Consider the following 19583-nt stretch of genomic DNA (forward strand, 5'->3'; position numbering starts at 1 on the left):
CTGATATGTGGAAACAGGAGATAGATGACTTTGGGAATAAAGGCCGGGTCCATCCTCAGAACCACCTTATCATTGTGGAAGATAAAAAGGTGTCTACAGATAGAGCACAAAGCCCATAAATCCTACGGGTTGAAGTGATTCTGACCGAACCAAAGTTCTGAACACTAAGTTCCTTTAATGAACATGAGGCCGCCTTTCTCCTCACACTCACCAGGTGTTATTGGTGGACTTCCTCCTACAAGCAGCCAGGGTCTCAATAACTTGATCTTTCCCTCTTTCCCCAAACTGCTGCTGCTTAGCCTCTAGGCTGTCAGCTTTAGCAAGTCTGGCTGAGGATGAAGTATGGGCCCCTGAGAGAGATGGACACTCCAGCTCAGGAGTTGCCAAGGGGGCCAGAATGCAATCCTGGAACCATGCCTGATGAGGCTATAATGGTGCTACTAGGACCATCTCTACTTTGAGATCTATTGCCTTTTAATATTCATATTCCCCACATTTTTAAATTAAGGCAATTTGGCTAACACTATGCTGCAGGATTAGCATGGAGTAGCTGATCCAAACACTGGCAGTTGAGAGTATTTATTCCCTTTGAGGGCATTTGGTTTTTAAAAACAAAACAAAAATCCCCCTGGGGATCCGATGATTGTTGGCCAAGCAAAAAAGGTCTAAAGACCTTTCTGAACCTCTGTCAAATGGAATGAAAGACCTTGGTGTTCAGCATCCATTCTGTATGGTCCAGTGTTCTTTGACTGAGGTGATCTGCCACAATATTGGATGACCCCTACTGTCCGGACTGCTCTGATGGAGGCCAGATAGTTCTCTGCCCAATTTAACATCTAAATCACCTCCCAACTTAAGGACTTTGATTTGGTGTAGCCTTGGAGACAGATATAGGCTTTGTCTGTGTGAATGATCACATGATATGCAACCAACAAATCTTGAAAGATGAGAAGGCAGAGATCCAGGTGACTGGTGTTCCATTTGGTTTGTTCCTGTGACGATGTCCTTTGCAAGACTCTCCCCATTAAATGTGCTCCCCATTACAGAAGACTGGCATCTGTAGTGATCAAGGTTCTCGGCAGTTCCTTTAGAGGAGATCCCAGCTAAAGCCTGCCCTGGGATGTCCACCCAAAATCCTGGAGAATTTGGTTTGAAGGGGAAATAGACAGCCAATAATACTGTGCTATCTCATACTGGAAGGTCAGCAGCATATGCTGTAAGAGATGGACAGGAAGTCTTGCCTAGAGAACCATATTATGGCAGGACACTAGCATTCCTAGGAGACTTACCAGGGTAACACTATTCTCTTGGGACTTTTGTTTGATCTCTTGGACCAATGGCCAAATCTTTGAGTTGCCATTCCTGGGACAGAAAAACCATGTTTAGAATAACTCTCAGGTGGAGAATATGCTGAGAAGGGACAAGACAGCTTTCCCCTGTTGATTATAAGGCTATGGGTCTGAAGGCAGACCATGGTCTACTCCACATTGGCTATCCCTGATGGAAGGAGGAGGACCTGATGAGAATATTGTCAAGATACAGAAAGATTAGCAACCCCTGGATCCACAAACAGGGCCCCCAGGGAAATAAGCACTTTCATGAAGACTAGGGGGCTCCTTCAACCTGAGGGGAGAGCCCAGAAATGAAAATGGTGCCCTGCATACACAAAGCAAAGGAATCACTGGTGGGCCTGAAGAATTGGGATGGGCAGGTATGTTTCTTTGCCAGATGCTGCAAGGCAAAGAAATCCTCTTTGTGGACTGCAGCCACTACTGACCTGACGGTTTCCATTCTGAACTTTTAAAATCATCTGTTCAGTCATTTTAGGTCGAGAATCACCTACACATCTCCATTTTGCTTCTGGATCAGAAATAAGATGGGGTACACCCCTAATGTCCTCTGGGACCTGTCCTGTTGCTCCTGTTTTTAGGTGATGGTCTATGGCTTGGAGAATGAGACAATATTTACCTGTGCAACAATACCTGGAAACTTGCACAGATTTGTTTGGAGGCAAGCACTTGAGCTCCAGAGAATAACCCTTGGAGACAGTATCCAAACTCCACTGATCATAAATGGATCGTTATGGTCTTTTGAATCTGCAGTGGTGTTGGCATCGGGCAGAGTTTTTCTTTCCTACTGTCTGGGCTGAAGGGAGGGCTGCAAAATTCTTATGTAGGACCAAGTAAATCCTCTTGTTGCAAGGATCCCTGGGAAGTCCATCTGACTTGGCAGGAATGATTGTGTTAGGTCAACCACTGCAGCATCAACCACCGGGAGCCTGAAATGATCTGCTGCTCCTGGAACCAGAGAGTAGAATTTGGAAATAACCTGGTGGTTTGCCTTGGGCCTCAGCAAGGTCTTCCATTCCATCTTGACAACCACATTGAAAGCCAATGTAAAAGGAACACTTAGAGAAGTCCTTGTGTGAGGAAAGGCCACAGCTGATATTTATGAGTTTTATTTAAAAAATAGGACAGATGGACTCCCAATGTAGCAGAATCTGAAGACGTGAGCCGTGAGTAATGAAAGCTTATACCCTGCCACATACTTTGTTAGTTTTTAAGGTGCTACTGGACTCTTGCTCTTTTCTATTGCTACAGAGAGACTAACACAGCTACCCATCTTGATCTTGCACTTTTTAATGAGTTAGAATTTAAAGTTAATGACCATCTGTCTGTTAGCCAGAACTGGGAGACTGAAGCCCCTTCCACTAGGAGTCATCAAAAAGTTAACAACCCTGATGGCCTCCAGGAAGGAGCATCTTCATATTCGTTGTGACTGGACCACCCTGGAGCACTGGAGAAAAGCTAGGCACAGTACATACCAGTATCTCACCAGTAATAATATGACCCTTGTTGCCGATTCAGAAAATTACTTGTTGTTCCAATCACATCTTAAGAATGCTTCAATGCTGTAACTAGCTAAGTAAATCAAACTACTGTTGTGTGTTTCAAGTCAAGATCACAGTTTCTCATCTTTGAAGCATTCACATGCTCTACTGTCTTACAAATCTGACACTTCCTTCATTTATGAATGACAAGATTGCCCAACAGATCTATCTTACCAAAGCCAAAAGCTAAAGGAAAATATTGCTTATATCTTTGCTTTTAACAGCAATATATTCCTTAATCAAATACAGGTTTTCCCCACTTTCTCACATATTAATGCATTGGGAACGTGACATGAGCTAACCACTGTGTTGAAGTGTTTCAGGTAGCATGCTCATTCTAACACACAAAGGTGTAGTCAGTCAAGTTTTATTAAAAATTAGAATGTCAGTACTGATTTTGCCATTACACATTACATTCAGATGGCTGACTCCTATGAGTGGGCAATTTTTTCTGACTCAGTGCAACCCTCCTCTGCTGTGCCTAGTGATATTTTGCTCATGAGGCCCCCCTGATCCCCAGCATCAGCTTTTTGAGAATCACAAGACGCCTTCCACAAAAGCACTCTTCAACATACCAGCCTTGATGCTGTTCCCATCCTGGCAAACAAGTTCCCTGGGGTCAGATGACATTCTATTGGGCCACAACTATGCACATTTAAGTCCACTGACTTCAGTGACAGGCTCACCTCTTTTTGCATAGCAGCAGCAGAGCACTATTTTCAGTCCCTGTACGCACTGAATTCTAGAGAGAGGCAGAAAGAAGGAGAACCTGAAATCTCAGCATTTTGCGGCATCTGGACTGTGCAGCAGGAGCAGCTATTGGAGGCACATTGGGAAAGGGGAACTTGAAACCCTATGTAGTAGTCATCCTTCCCCGTTTCTGACAGCGCAATCCTATACATGTTTACTCAGAAGGAAGTCCTACTGAGTTCAGTTGAACTCACTAACAGGTGAATGTGCACAAGACTGCAGCAAGACTATGTAAACTTAATTTGCCGAATAAACATGTATAGGAGCGCACTGATTATGTTCTATATGTACAAAATGTTCTGCAGCAGTGGATAGTCTCACTCAGGCATGTGTCTTGTTTGCTCATATTTAGCAGGCATAGTGCTGTACCCAGTGGGTACCCCTCACCAGTTCCAGACAGAACCAGACTGAGTCATTATGTAATCTTTTCCTTTGGATCCTAGACAGCTCATAGTGATCAACAGTGCTTCTCAGCCAGCACAGGCATAAAAAGCAAGACATTTTGTTCCCACTTTTGTGCTATATAGTGGGTCAATTTTTCTTAAAACTGAAATGAGAATTGCAATCAGCTTTTCAAGCCCTGTGGCCAGGGAATTTCAATGATACTGAATTGTCCTTTCTATTATCCTTCCCCGCCCCGCCCCTTCTGTTCCGTCTTTAGGTGGTGTGAATTTCTCATATTAATTCCAGGACAGAAATGAATGCTCCTGATTTGAAATGCTGTAACTTTCTTTCTGTAGCAGCAGCTTCAGTTGGCATGTGTACATCAATGTTCTCTTCTCCATTTTATTCTCACAACTATCCAATCAGGAAGATTAGGCTAGGCTGAGAGATAAATTTATAACACTATAAAATTGGTCCAAACCCCTGTTTTTCCTTTTATCAACACAGTTAATATAAGGCCATATTAGTCCAGAATTACCTTAATAGTATCACAGGTAATATTGCCGTGGGATTGGACTCTACAGCTGCTAGCTAAAAGTAACAACTGGCTACAAGCCTAGCCACAAATTGTAGACCCCTGATCAGAAGAGATGGCTAGGGTAAACAGCAGTGGGAAACAGTGTTGTTCACATGCACTGTTGTACTTGGGGCTCACTAGCTCCAAACCAGAACTGCTAATTTGAAATTATCCAATAAAGTGTCCATCAATAATTCACTAAAACTATACAGAAGAGTGAAGAGAACAAGTGCATTCTCTCTTGCACCCCTAAAACAACACTTTCTATGCCTACTTATTCGGCTACCTTTTTAAAAAACAAAACAAAACACATTTGAAAGCATCCTTAGCTAGCAGGGTTCGAAACTGGTTTGCAGTCCTGGCTTGGACAAAAAGAACAAGCCATAGAGCTTACCAGTTTTGCTGCAGCAGCAATCTATAGTTTGCCTTAAACTATAAGTTATTAACAGACTCTGATTGCATGAGTTCAGGAAGGGACACAGAGATGCATGCAAGCTCAGGGCTTGTCCCCATAGCACCAAATAGTGACAGAGTGCTATGTCTGAATAATTCTTATGTGTCAAAGAGTCATGGCATTTTGAAAGACCATTGTGTTGTCAAAAACTGGATAAAAGAATCAAGCAAATGTTTGCTAATATGAACACACCATGCAGGACAACTAATTATTTTTTTTGGTATTTAAACCGTCACTCAATAAACAGATCCCCAGAGTAGCTCATAATAATTTAAAATAAAACATAACGAACACAAACAATTAATCAAATTAAAAACAATCAAACTGAAACAATAAAAAGCTCATAAACAATTGCTGCAGTTTTTGCATCTAAGAAAATATCTGTGATGTTGTAGCTTCAAAAATTGGGAAGTGATTTCTAAGATTTTTGATGTAGCAGGTAAATTAATCTTTATTCTACAAGAAAAAGATCATGAAATGTTTGATAATTATTGGTCTAGTTTTTATAGGTGGTTAGAAGAGAGAACTTAGTTTAGTTGAATTTTGTTGAATTTATGGGAAACACACATATATAAATATACCCAATTATTATGGCAACATCTAAATGACAGTGAAAAATGTATATTATTTGAGTATTTGGAAATTCTCTGCAAAAATGTAATTTAACAAGATGATGGAAATGTTTTAATTTTCTCTTTCTTTTGTTATAAAAATCTATTAAAGGAAATAATTTTAAAAAATTGGGAATAAACTCATAATCAGACCCTTTTTCATTCAGTGAAATGTAGAGCAGTATACTGGATTCCAGAATGATGCATCCTCTATATTACATTGCCATGCACCCCCGACAGTTATCAGGAAGGAAGGAATGTGTAGCAGCATGCTATGCAGGGTTACCATATGTTGAGGCTCCTGATGCTTACTGGCAATCTATCTTTGTGATCATGGGGGAAAAAAGGAAACAGAAACAACAACCCCCCCAATAAAACTGCTTCGTATTCTGGATCAGAGTATTAAAATTCTGTATCCTGATTCTAGCTTCAATGCATTTTGTAATTTCCAGCAAACCCAGGTATCCAACTCAAGGTTATGTTAGTTACTAAGTTATAGTGATAGAAAGGTGAAATAGCTAATGCATTGATATTGCTTTGCAAAGGTCTGAGAACTACACTAAAAAGTGATCTTCAACTGAGTTGCATGGCAAAATTTGCCCTCTCCAGTATAGAAGCAATATACTTTTAAAAACCGTACTTAAAGTGCTTAGTCAAAGCTAAAAGTATGGCAGCATCTACATAAACTGCTGTTGACATTCTAATATCCTTAAGCATGCCTAGTAATCAATAATGCAACAGGATGTATACATGTTTCACATTAAGAGGCCAATTTTTTTGTGCAAAAACTTTTTGAGCTCTTATTCTCCAGACAACAGCATAGAGATGTTTTCAAAGATGATTTTTCTCCCCAGACACAGACAGTACACTTAGAAAAGTGATGGCAACATTGTTTATGTCTTATTCTTTGGAAGAAATCTTTCAAATGTTTTTGAAAGTGAGCTATTTAGCCTTTTCTATATTATGCAGCAATTATTGATGAAATACTTTTTTAAAAAAATGTTTCTTTCATAAATCATTTTGACTTATGATTATTTCAGCAGAACACTCAGTATAGCCCACTGACAACATTGTTAATGTGGAAGAGAATATAATGCATTGAGTTTTTCCTGGAAAAAGCAACTGCCATTCACATCATCATCAACTGGGTCAAAAATGATATAACAGGCTTGTTTTAAGGCAAAGTCATATCACAGTAACAATACCTAATAATGAAGAACTGCATATATTATAGATTAATCGCAATCATGATTCGCATACTTTCAGATGAGATGCTCTTGTCAACAGATACTTAAGGAAAGCATAAATAGAAAAGATCACATACAATTTAAATTGAAGACAAAATACAAGGGGACACCCTGTCAATAACAAATCCACTAATCTTATTAATTCCAGCAACTATGTGTTTTCTTCTGATATCTTTGATTGTCATGTAAAATAACTGTGAAGAAACAGATCTGCAGTCTGAGACCTTCATTAGGCTGTGCGTTCTTAATATGAAACACTTGAATCAAGAACTTGCTTTCCCATTGACTTTAGTCAGATTTGTTGAACTGCATTATGTTTTGCAGAGTCATCCACCTAGTCACAATTTTGCTAAAGGGTCAGAATTATGAAGCTTGCAATTTTTCTTGGAGAATTTCAGTTCTCATTACATATGGTTTCATCTGCAGATACACTTTGAGCAGGGACAGGCAATTTAAATAAAAATTTATAATTCTTCACAAAGGTCTATAATTAAATTTTGTAAGCATATCAGATAACTAATTAATATAATCATGGCTTGTGACTTTCATACTATCCATACCCTTCAAAGGCAACAGATGGAGGGCAAAGTAAGTGCAGATTCACTGACACCTTCCAGTTGCCCATCTCTGAACAATGCACCAGTCATGAATTACAGTCACAGTACTAAAATCACAAGTTCACAAATACAGCTAACTTCAATGGGACTACATATTGATGAATTTCCACTACATGACTGTACATATCTTATGTATCCGAAACTAATTTGTATAAACAAGCTGTGGATGTGGAGACGAGATGAAAAGCTAAACACCAATAATCTAGAAAATGTTCAAGAGTAAAATCAGAAAAACAAAGGCTTATATATCTCTTACTAAAAGAAAAAATCAAAAGAAAGAAGCCTCTATAAAGGTGAAAAAAGCAGCATGGGGCATATCCTTGTGACTGAAACAAAGTCAGTGGTATCACAAGGATACATTAATCCGAAAATTACATTATTAAATCATGGCAGTTTGTCAACTTGCAGCCCTCTTTAACACCAATTAACAGTGTTACGCTGACAATACCGGATACCATAATTAGCATAGAAGTGTTTAAAGGTGGCAGATGATGCATTACATAGTCAAACAGCACCAAGAGCCCTGATAATCCTCACCTCTTTGGGGAGCAAAGAAATGAAGTCCCGTTGAAATTGGGGCTCTATCACTTGCATCATATGTTTCACTTGTGTTGGTTCACAACTATCAATCAATTCATCTAAGGCAAGTAACTTCTCCGGTCCACTCCAGCTCTGCAAGACACAAATGGATATATTAATATCATTATGCATTTCTAAAGATTTGTCAGATTTGAAAATTGCTATTACTTTGGGAGAAACAAATACTCAGAGTGGGGGGCAGAATTCAACTGCAAAACAGGTTTACAGTCATCTAAGTGTCAGAAGCTTTAAACAAAGGTAGAAATGATCCAGAACTTAATAGCAGTAAATTTACATAAGGTTCATTTGGCCTTTTTTATTGCCAAAAGATTTTTACAGCCATATGGTACAACTGACACACTGCAATCCTCCTGATTCCTGGCTTTAAACCAATATTTTACTTTGTAAACATCATTTTATATTGGAAGAATTCAGGAATTTTGACTAGTAATTTTCTTACTTCATATTCTTACTAATGGGTACCATAAAATTTGATGGTTTTAATAAGGCACTCTGCGAATGCAGCAGATTAGCAAAACCATTTGTAGAAAAAACTTAATAACTGAATATATGATACATCTGACAAGGATGCAGTCTTTCTAACTCATCTTTGTTTAGATACTTTTATTAAGCAAATCCCATTTAGAGAGGAAATGTTTGGAAGAAAAACACAATTTAAAAATGCAGTATGCAATAACAGTATTACAGCACAATCACCTCCAAGAAAAACTGAAAAAGGAAAAGACTACCATTTTAAATTCGTTAACAACCATTCTTTTGTATTGCGATGGTAAACATCCACATTAATTATACAAACCTAGGCAGAATGTGTAAATATTATCTTGGAAGATATTATTACAGCACCCTAATCAGAGGGAATTTAATTTTCATGTAACTGAATAATTACCTGGATTACTATATGGTTAAAAACTAGTTTAATGCAATGGTTAACCTGTCATACTAGGACTGGAGAGACCAAATTCAAATCTCTGTTATGCAATGAAACTTACTGAGGTGTTTCCCACAAGGAGACAGGCTTGCCTGGTTTCCTTGCTGCTGCTGCAGTTGTGCCTACAGCCCAGTAGCAACGTGGCAGATTTCCCCACATCTTCCCTGCCTCCAGTATCCTGGGAATGGTCATTCCCCCCCACATACACACACCACTGGGCCTTTTTCAGGTGTTTGTTTTTACATTGGCATATAACAATATGGGGATCAGTTTACCTTAATTTCCACTTTCTGTTTTTTAAAAGTAAGTCTCTATCCCCTTTCACTGTGGAGATACAAGGAGAAAGGCATATATATGCAAATGGAAGACCTTGGAGGCTTACTTTTTTTCAAAAAGTGAAAATTTGTAATAAAGAAACCCGATCAACATGTTCTTATAATTCTGTAATGATAATCAATAGCCGTTAGAGGGTGGAAAGCCCCTTGGTGGAGCAGTGAAAAAACTACTATGGGGATCAGCCAAGGAAAATGGCTGCTATGTGGGTGGGACCAGAGCAAACTGATTCTCCTCACCTACATGACATCTATTCGGGCTTTTCTGTCATCTTTCCTAACAAGTTGCAGCAAAGCAAGTTTGGAAACAATTGCAAAAAAATCAAGAAAACCCTAGGAGGAGTACAAATGCACCACAATGTTGTTGGGAAGCAGGCAAAACATGTGCTTCCTAATAGCATCAACCCTGGGGCAAATAACCTATGTTGAAATTGCCTGGATAACCTTGGGTTTGCCACTATTTCAGCCTAACCTACTTAAAATATTTGCTATGAGGTTAAAATGGAGAAGGGGTGAATTCAAGTATGTTGCTCTGATCACCTCTCAGACACAGTTGGTTAAAAGAAAGAGATATGCCACTCTGCCCCTCTCTGAAAATCACTAGGTACATTAAAAAGCCACACACAATATATGTCTTCATATTGTCATGTGGTACACATAACCTCAGTTTCTAATCCTTCTGCAAATTATGGCTGCAACTCTAGAATGCAATTTAAGTTTATAATCTACTATACTTCCACAGGAACACATTATCCAAAGGTCAAGAGTCTGAAGGAATGTGCAGTGCTAAGGAATGAATTTCTGTGCAGTAACTGAAGAGAACTTTCTTGTATGACACCATATAAGAAAAAAAATGTGAGCTCTATCTACAGTCCAGATACCATTTATTCATATGCTTGATATTGACAAAAGAAAAATACCCTATGGACAATTCATGTGGCTAATCAAAATACCAAGCAGAATATGAAAGTAAGGTATTGTTGAAATTGCTCAAACTACCTTAGAATTTATGGATATAATTCCCTTTCCCAATTATATCCATAAATTCTAAGGTAGTTGGCACACAGATTATCCATAAATTCTAAGGTAGTTGGCACACAGATTATCACTAAGAACATTTACTGCAGAGTTCCACAGGCTAAGGGATTGAGGTGTACTATAAACCCCACAATTCAGATATAAATGGCACTACATAAAATGCATATATTTTGTTTGCTTCATACTACTTTCCAAATAAAGCCTAAAATCAGGACTTAGAACAGAAACAAATTTACAGATAATTTGTAAATAATATATTAGTAGTTGCTTGCTAGGGGAGCCACAGGGAAAGATTGATACTACAATAAATACCCTTATGACACAATCCTCTCTTCAACACATAATGCAATACCAAAAGACAGTAACATGCATGAATTAAAGTAATTCACAAGGAAATGCCCTTGCACTTCAATACAGGAGAGCTTATTATTTAAGCTTTGACAACTCACTGAAGAGAATTCAGGTAAGATTATTTCAAACTAACAGATAACATTTTTCCTGAGAACTTGCTCGCTTTTGTCATTTATTTTAAGAAATTTTACTAAACAATCCGTAAGCACCTAAGGAAGACAAAATTTTATATCTGAAAGTAGTCGCAGCAAGCAAAATTAACCCTACTCTAGATTTATGTGGAAAATGTCTCCTTTGTAATGCAACAAATTACTATTTATGTGCTCCTCCAAGTATGACATAAAAATATGTATGAAGTTCCTATCAATGGTTATTCATATGAATACTGAACATAATGCAATGTGGTGAATGAATTAATTTTTTAACCAGTTGCTTAATACACTGACTCCAATATTCAATTAAACAGAGCTTTTTAAAGCAATAATACAATTATGAGAAAATGGGGATAAATTAAATTAGAATTAGAGATTAACTTTTTAGCTATGCTGATGACAACCAGAATTAACCCTATATTTATTTATATACTACTTTTATCATAGTTTTAATAAAATTACAAGGAACTGTGTAGGATTAATTTTATGGTCGCAATAATCAGAGGATATGTTACTAAAATGTAAATCCTTGAAAAACAAATCTGAGTTCTAAATTTTTCGGATGGCTCCTAGAGCTTTTTTTTTTTTTTTTGTCAAGGCCTGATCTAAAATGAAACTTTTTGGGATGAGCAGTTGTTGTGCAAATAAAATGAATACAAAAATATAAAACCCAAGGGTTCCAAAATTGCCAGCATGTTCATACTAACTTCAGTAATATTCAATGTGAGGTATACTCAATGGACAAAACTTACAACCCTGGGGTTAAAGTACTTGTACTGATAGGGTGTCAAAGCTATAATAATCCTCACCTTCCTCCAACTAGGCCCTGAATGCAATGCTAACACCAGAGGTCCTATACTGATTTACAGCTTTCTGTTAAATTTCTTTTAAAATAACGTTATTTATTCCACCTAGTCTATATGGTACATCTTACCCCCCCTTTACTATAAATATTACCTACCTTCCCCTCATTTTAAAATATTTTTAACTAGGTGAAATATATCAAGTTCCAAGTTTGGGCTAAGAATTAAGAAGCACACTTGCCTATTTGCGTTAGTTCCATTTTAGCAGTATGTTTTCTGAAACATTTTATTTACTGAGAATTTTATGAACACATATTTCAGTTAATGATATAAATCACGGTAGGTCAAATGCAACCCTTCTTATAGCAGAGAAAGAGAGTAACGGGACAAATCAGATGTGCTGGATACATGCATAAACTTTAACAATAACTCATCTTTTGAATAACTTTGCAGAACTTTCACTATATTTTCAGGGTGAAAAAATATGGTTTCAACAATCAAGATTTAGACATAAACAGAAATGCTTTCTTTTATTTTCATTTTTGTCTGGGAATTTGATACAAGGGGGAGTGGAAGAGAAAGATGGTAGAAAATATTTGTTGATTCATTTCACTGTGGGTTGGCAAGTTAGTTTGTGCAAAACCATAATTTTTCCAGACTTTGTTCGTCCAGTTTCTACACTGATGAAAAGCATCTCTTTACCTCCTTGCCCATGCATTTTACCAGCAACAAACCTTAAAAGTGTGTAGTTATAATGTGAGGCCCCATTCAATGAGATAGGCTAAACTGGAAGTCTTTAAGTACATTCTAAAAATTAGTTTCTTCAAGGGCATCTATATTTATAGAGGGAATTCAGAACATTGAAGCTCCATATATGATACATAAGATACATAAGATTCACAACAAACTGTTCCTTAGTTGAAGAACTACTAATACATTACCATCCAGAATTATGGGCTATGCTTTTTACTACTACTACTACTACTACTACTACTACTACTACTACTACTACTACTACTAATAATAATAATAATAATAATAAATAGAATTCTGCAGTCCTGTAATCCCACTCCCACACTATGAAAAGCTGAACTCAGCTATAAATTCACAAACTGCAGAATTATATCAAAGGAGACATGTTACTACTTTATACAACTTGCCCTGTTTTGCTGGTTGTGAGGAGGGGCAAGGTGCTACACAGGCAAGCTTTACCTTAAAGTAATGAAAATTATACCCCACTAATTCTCTGGCTTCTAGGTTTTTACCAGTTATTGCCCATCAGTTTATTTCTTTGTTTATATCCCACCTTTCTTCTTGATTCAAGGCAGCTTATAGTAATAACTAAAACATACCCAGCTAAAAAACAAAGATAAAATAGCAAGCCCCAAACCCAACCTCCACTTAAAAGATGCCTGCCATTTAAGCCCCTCCTGGCAAACACGTAGGCCTTGCAGTGCTGACTCCTGAAGATCTCCAAGTAGGGGCCCCTCTCACCTCTTCAGGGAGCCCATTTCACAGAACCAGAGCCATGATGGAAAAGCCCTGGGCTCTGGTCAATGCCAGACGGACCACCCTAAATTGTGGGATAGCCAGCAGACTGTAGTTGGTGCACATAGTTGGTACATATTTTTGAGCACATTTTCATTTATGATGAATAGAAATTGTTGTTTTTTGTTTGTTAATTGTAAAGCTGGAGTTCTTGAAAACCTAAATTTCTAGGTACTACTACTGTACTCTTGTGGAAACATGGTACACATACTAATATAACAACCAATATTTTTTCCTTTAATGTACTGTTTCAGAGACTAGTGTTGTGCCTTTTGAAAGTTTGAATGCATCTCAAATAAGAGACACATAACAAAATTATTTTAAAGTTTTAATTTGCTTCCATTAATGGTATAATTACGCTTAAATAAGCAGTCTGTTACTGTATCCAGGTCTTGTAAATAGTTATAGGCATTATCAGCCTAATATAATTACATAACAACATGCTGATGATCACAGTCTTTGCCTTCTAAAGACTCATGATGTGTGCTAACCTATATAATATAGACACCAGCATTTTAGAATGCATACTAAGGTGACAAATCTTGCATGCTTTATACTTATACTATGTTGGATATCTGGTAACTGTAACTGTAAGGATTTGTAAGGAACTGTAAGCCAGTTTGGTGTAGTGGTTAAGTGTGTGGACTTTGATCTGGGAGAACCTGGTTTGATTCCCCACTCCTCCACTTGCACCTGCTGGATGACCTTGGGCAAGCCATAGTTCTGTCAGAGCTGTCCTTGAAAGAGCAGTTCTCGAAAGAGCTCTCTCAGCCCCACCTACCTCACAGGGTGTCTGTTGAGGAGAGGAGAAGGGAAAGGAGTTTGTAAACCGCTCTAAGACTCCAACTGAAGGGCAGGGTATAAATCCAATCTCCTCCTCCTCCCCCTCTTCTTCTTCTTCTTTCACCACCCTTACAATACCTGAATAATTCTAAATGTACACCCTTCTCTTCTGGCACCTCTAGAACTGGTACACTTCTCCCAGGTTTCAGAAGATGCTTTATTGTTGCATTATCTGAATTCACTACTGGTAGGTCCAGCAACTCACAGAGGGTAGGAGTATACAACTTTTAACTTGTAGAAAATATAAGATAATGACTTGTACACAATCTGTAGAGATTTAGACCACTCATTTCCATGGCAACATATTTTCTTCCAACTCCTCTCCTGCTCCAACAAGACAATTTGGGAAAACATTTCATAATCTCTGGATGGAAAGTCTACAGCGTGCAATTGAAAATTTACAGCCTGGGCCTCTGGGTTTAGGAAGGCCTAACTTTGCATAACGTTAGCCCACAAGTTGCTCTTGTCCTAACCTACCTCAAAAGGTTGCTGAGGGTAAAACACTTTCTGAACTTCCTACCAAAAAAGATAGAAAAGTTAATGATTTTGAATAAGGTCTGAAATGCCCAACAGGCTGGGAAAAATCTATTTCTACATTTTGAAATACAATATAGGGAGACTTATGTCTGATTTCTATTTAAACAATCCATATCTATGCAATATTTTAATGCCTTTTTGGGCCAAATGATCATGACACTTCTCAAACTGAAGGATAAGATTTTTTTGATTGCATAATGGGGGAACACAAAAGCTTTCCAAGCGTTTTCTCTTCAATAGCAAGAACCGACTTGATTCATTTTGACAACTACTAATGTTGACCACAAAGGGCTTTGTTAAAGAATACTTTCTATTCCAAGGATTGAGTGGCAAGCTTACTACTGAAGATTCAGTATTTGTATTAAATCAGAAAAAAAAATGTCATAATGCAGTAATTTTTATGCTGGCTCATTTCTTATTTTTTAAAAGTGTTTTAGAATTAGTTTTCAATTTACAAATCAGTGCACAAAAGTATCACATAGCTTTGTGACCACAATGCAGTACTAGACAGCTATAGACTGTGCTCTAAGTTACTATAGTTACACAGCACTAACTGATGGCATTTTACTTTACACCATTTATAACAAATATAGAATTTAAGTATTCCTGTCTTGAGGGCACTCTTCCCATTTCTCCTTACAATTCTGATATCTTGTCTCAACAAACAATAAATTCTCATTCTTTCAACTGCAGTAATTAACAGCTTTGAAAAATTATAAAATAATTTTTGATTGCTTTTAAAAACAATTACCTTAATTGATCTCAGATAAAGCCTACTTTCACACACTGTATGTAAAAAATTGTATTAGGTATGCAATATATCCAAAATAAGTTGCTGGAAATGAAAAATAAAATAAAACAGCCTTCTCTATTATTATAATGGAAAGTGGGAAAAGAAGAAATGGAGTGAGGTAACTATCTCCTGTGTTGGTAGAAATGGTTATTCTAATATGGTTACTTATCAGTATTTCTGGGATATTTTTAAAGCCAAATACAGATCAGAGAATCTGACTGGCTACCAGTACAGCTGATCCCGAATAAAGTCAAATTTTTTCAGGTGTATTCAACTATACCGAATAGCTGGTGCTGGAGAGGTTTAAAGGGCTGCAGAGATACGTCAAGTTGTCCTCTGGGCTCTTTCCCACCTTTTGCTCTGGTTTCCAGGGCAACAGGAGGGAGGAGGAAAAGGAATCTCTGCAGCCCAATGGCAAAAGCACCTTAGGGGGAACTGTAGTGTCTTAGAGCCATTCATTACAATGCTTTGGCATTGCATTGCATTGCAGGTTTGCAACTTGCAAGGTTGTTGGCTTCAAATGTGAAGTCCAACTAAGTAACTACCTTGCTTTCCCCACTCATTTCCCAGGGAACAGGAGGGGTGGGGGAAGGAACAGTGGCAGTTCAGCAAACAGGATTTCAGGTTAGGGGGAACACTGTTCTTTAACCGCCCACAGAAGTGTGTTCTTTTTAAAAATTCTTCTGTGCATGGGAAAAGAGCATAAAAACAAGGGTCTGGCTGACCTAGACTCCATTGCTGAGAGAGGTTTGGAGAGTGTGCACTGCCTTTGGCTTCAGTCGCTTCTCTGAGCTGATTCAAAAATTCCTGCTGCCTGAGAGACTCTGCTGTGGACTTCAGATCAGATCCTGCCTACCTGGAGAAGAGTAAAGTCAGCAACTTGTTTGACTGAACAACATTTAATATTTTTTTTCATATTTTACTGTTAGTTGCTCTTTGGGCTTGGTGGGGTGAGGACAAGGGCCTCAGAGCTTTTTTTTTTTTTTTTAAGTTCCCTTTGGTTTTATTCTTAGGGTTTAGTTCCTTCTGGTTTTGTGGCTTGCAGTTTGGAGTTTTTTGTTACTTCTTGTTTAGGCCTGGCAGTTACATGGGTGTGTGTGGGTGAAGCCAAGGGCATTAGGCTTTTTTTTTGTTGTTGTTCCTTTTAGTTTTATTCTTAGGTTTTAGTTCCTTCTGGTTTTGTGGCTTGCAATTATTTTTGTGGAGTTTTGTTGTTGTTTGGGCCTGGTGGTAGGTTGTGGGGTGGGGAGGCCAAGGGTTCCTTCCTTTTGCTTTGGTTCTTTGGAGTTGGTCTATAACTTGGTTAACTTATTCATTTTTGGTTCTTTCTTTGGGCTTCAGTGTGTGTGTGGGGGGTTCTGCTTGTTTTTTCAAAAAGTCTATTATTTTACTTGACTTCTCTCTCTTCCCCTGTCACCATCCTTTGCTGGCTTTTTCACCCCCCCCCCAACTCTCAACTCTTTTTGGGGAGTTGGGGGGGGTGAGGCTTTGCTGCTTGTTTCCTCTGCTTTCACCCCTTTTCTGTTTTTGGTCTGGTTTGTGTGTGTGGAGGGGCTTTTGGTTTAGGTTTTTCTGGCTTTCTCCTCTATCTTAAGTCCTTTTCCCCAGTAGCTCCCCCCTCCCTTGTATTTCTTCCCTTTAATTTCTAGAGGGTTGGTTTTTGGGGGGAGGGGGTGTTCAGGTTCACTGTTCTGTGTTCCATATGTGCGCTTCTGGTTTCAATAGCTATTGAGTACAATACTTAGGTGCTGCTAAATAGGTTTTTAGTGACAAGGGTCTGTTTTAGGAATTAACTTTTAAACACTTTTAATTAAATTTCAGCATAGAGCCTTAGTTCCTCCCTAACTAGAGCAGTGCTAGGAGGATATTAAAAGAAGCAAGGTTGTGTGTGTCTTCAAAACAGTGGTATAATAGCCTAGATTAACTTTTTAAAAGCAGCATGCAGCACTGTAAGCTTCAGTGAAGGCAGGCGCTTTTAGACAAATTTCCCTGTAGGTTGTCCTGTAGTTTTTCAGTTTTTAGGAGGAAGCTCCTGCATTTCCATAAGGAAAATCAGGCTTGTTCCAATAGAATCTAGTCAGGAGAAGTTTAATAAAGAGCCTTAAACTTTTTAAAAGGTTTGCTATTCCATCTCAAAGACAGTTTATTAAACCATAGTCAGGTTTCAGTATAAGAAGTCACTAGTTCTCAAAAACTAAAAACAACAACCCAAAAACAAAACAAAAAAAAAATAAAGAAAACAAAAACTGAAGCAAGGGTAGGTTAGGCTTTTTTGAAAGACAAAAACCTAGTTTTGGGGTGGGAGGGTTCATAAAAAGGTGTCAGATTGTTAGGTTCAGGTTGCAGAGCAGGTAGTTGCTATTTAGAAAACGTTTGGCCTGGGGTAACAATGAGCAGCAGAAAGGGAACACAGTGGAGCACTGGGGGGCAACACTAAGGAGAAGAGTAGTGGGGTGGAGGAGAGGGGAGGGCTATGGTTCCCCCCCCCACCTGTGTGGAGGAATACTCCAGGCAATTCCACCACTCTGACCTCTGGCCGGAGTGGTGCAATGAAGAAGCCACGCAAGGCTTTGTTCATTGAGGCTGCTGTTGGGACGCCCCTTGCAGAGGTGCCTGCAAGTGCTGGCACTGGGCAGGAGTCTGCTGCTCAAGCAGTCCCTCCTCCAGCTGCTGTTGCTAAGGCTCAGCAGAAAGAGGGGGAGCTGCCTGAGCTATTGTTTGGGCTGAGCTTTGCGGACGAGAATGCTCCAGCTCTGGCACTGACCCCAGGGACCCAGAGGTTTCTGGAGGAGCTACAGGAGACGCTGGATGCCACTGCTCTGGTTCCTTCTAAATCCAGGAAGCCTTCTGAGGAGGAGGAGGAGGAGGAGGAGATTGGATTTATATCCCACCCTTCACTGAGAGTCTCAGAGCAGCTTACAAACTCCTTTCCCTTCCCCTCCCCACAACAGACACCCTTGTGAGGTAGGTGGGGTTGAGAGAGATCTTTTAAGAACTGCTCTTTCAGAACGGCTCTGAAAGAACTATGGCTTGCCCAAGGTCATCCAGCAGCTGCAAGTGGAGGAGTGGGAATCAAACCTGGTTCTCCCAGATTAGAGTTTGCACACTTAACCACTACACCAAACTGGCTCTTTTGGTGAAGCTGGAGGTACAAGAAATCGATGTGCTTCCCATGGTGCTGCCATCTAAACCCCTTCCCTCTCAGGCATCTCTTCCTGTCCCCCCCCAAGACATGGTGTGTCTACCCCAAGGTCCTCAAAAGAGGTGGTTCCAGGGGTCCCTGCAACTGCTGGTCAGCATGAGTGCCCCTACACCTCTGAAGCCTGGAATCATTTCCAGCTGATGGAAGATCCCCGCTTCACACAGTGCCAGCTGTGTAGGGGCTGAATCAGTCGAGGGAGAGACCACAATCATCTCTCGACTACCAGATTGTGGAACCATCTGAAGAAGTACCACCAGGTGGTCCTTCTTTTGGGAGGAGAGAGGCTGCTGCTGGAGTGCCCAAACGGCACCACCAGCCAGTCAGGAGGTAAGCTGTCTTGTGACCACTTCCAGTGCTGTCCCTGAACATTCCACAGTAGTGAAGGGACAACCAAGCATCTCTGACAGACGTGCTTGGTGAGGCTGGCACTAGAGTGTCTGGGGGTGGGGAAAACAGCAAGCAAGTAAGAGGGTCACTCACCCCATTGCTGAAATGGTTGCTATAGATGGCTGCCCTTCTCCGTGGTCGAAGATGTTGCTTTCTGCAGGCTGCTCCAGGATGCCTGTCCCTGATACACTGTCCCTGCTCACAGCATGCTGAGCAGAGCCATGTTGCCCTATTTGTACAGGGCTGCCAGAGACCACATGAAGTCACAGTTATTTCACATTCGTGGGATAATTGTGCACTTCTTGTCCAACATATGGACCTCCCCTCAGGTGCACAACACATACGTCGCTGATTGTGCACTGGTGGCAAACCAGTGACGTTGTAGGTGGGGTGGGAAAACTAGTGTTAGGCATGGTGAGGGCCACTGAGCTGGCTATTGCCAGGCTCTGCTCCATGCTGAGGTACTCAGTGGGGCACACATGGTGGACAACATATCAACCACCATAGAAAACAGTGGCATGGATAGGCAAGAACCTCTC

General features: G+C 39.5%; 1 protein-coding gene across 3 annotated transcripts in view; it reads right to left on the bottom strand.

Annotated features, from left to right (window-relative positions):
• FBXW7 (F-box and WD repeat domain containing 7) overlaps nt 1-19583 on the bottom strand; it is a 204690-nt gene that overhangs the window by 24491 nt on the left and 160616 nt on the right. For all 3 annotated transcript variants that reach the window (XM_015409052.1, XM_015409054.1, XM_015409053.1), the window contains one exon: nt 8068-8202. In XM_015409052.1, the coding sequence (XP_015264538.1) occupies nt 8068-8202 (135 nt within the window). The remainder of the gene's footprint in view (nt 1-8067; nt 8203-19583) is intronic.

Source organism: Gekko japonicus, unplaced genomic scaffold, assembly GCF_001447785.1.
Source record: "Gekko japonicus isolate JY-2015 unplaced genomic scaffold, Gekko_japonicus_V1.1 scaffold24, whole genome shotgun sequence".
NCBI classification, from domain to species: domain Eukaryota; kingdom Metazoa; phylum Chordata; class Lepidosauria; order Squamata; family Gekkonidae; genus Gekko; species Gekko japonicus.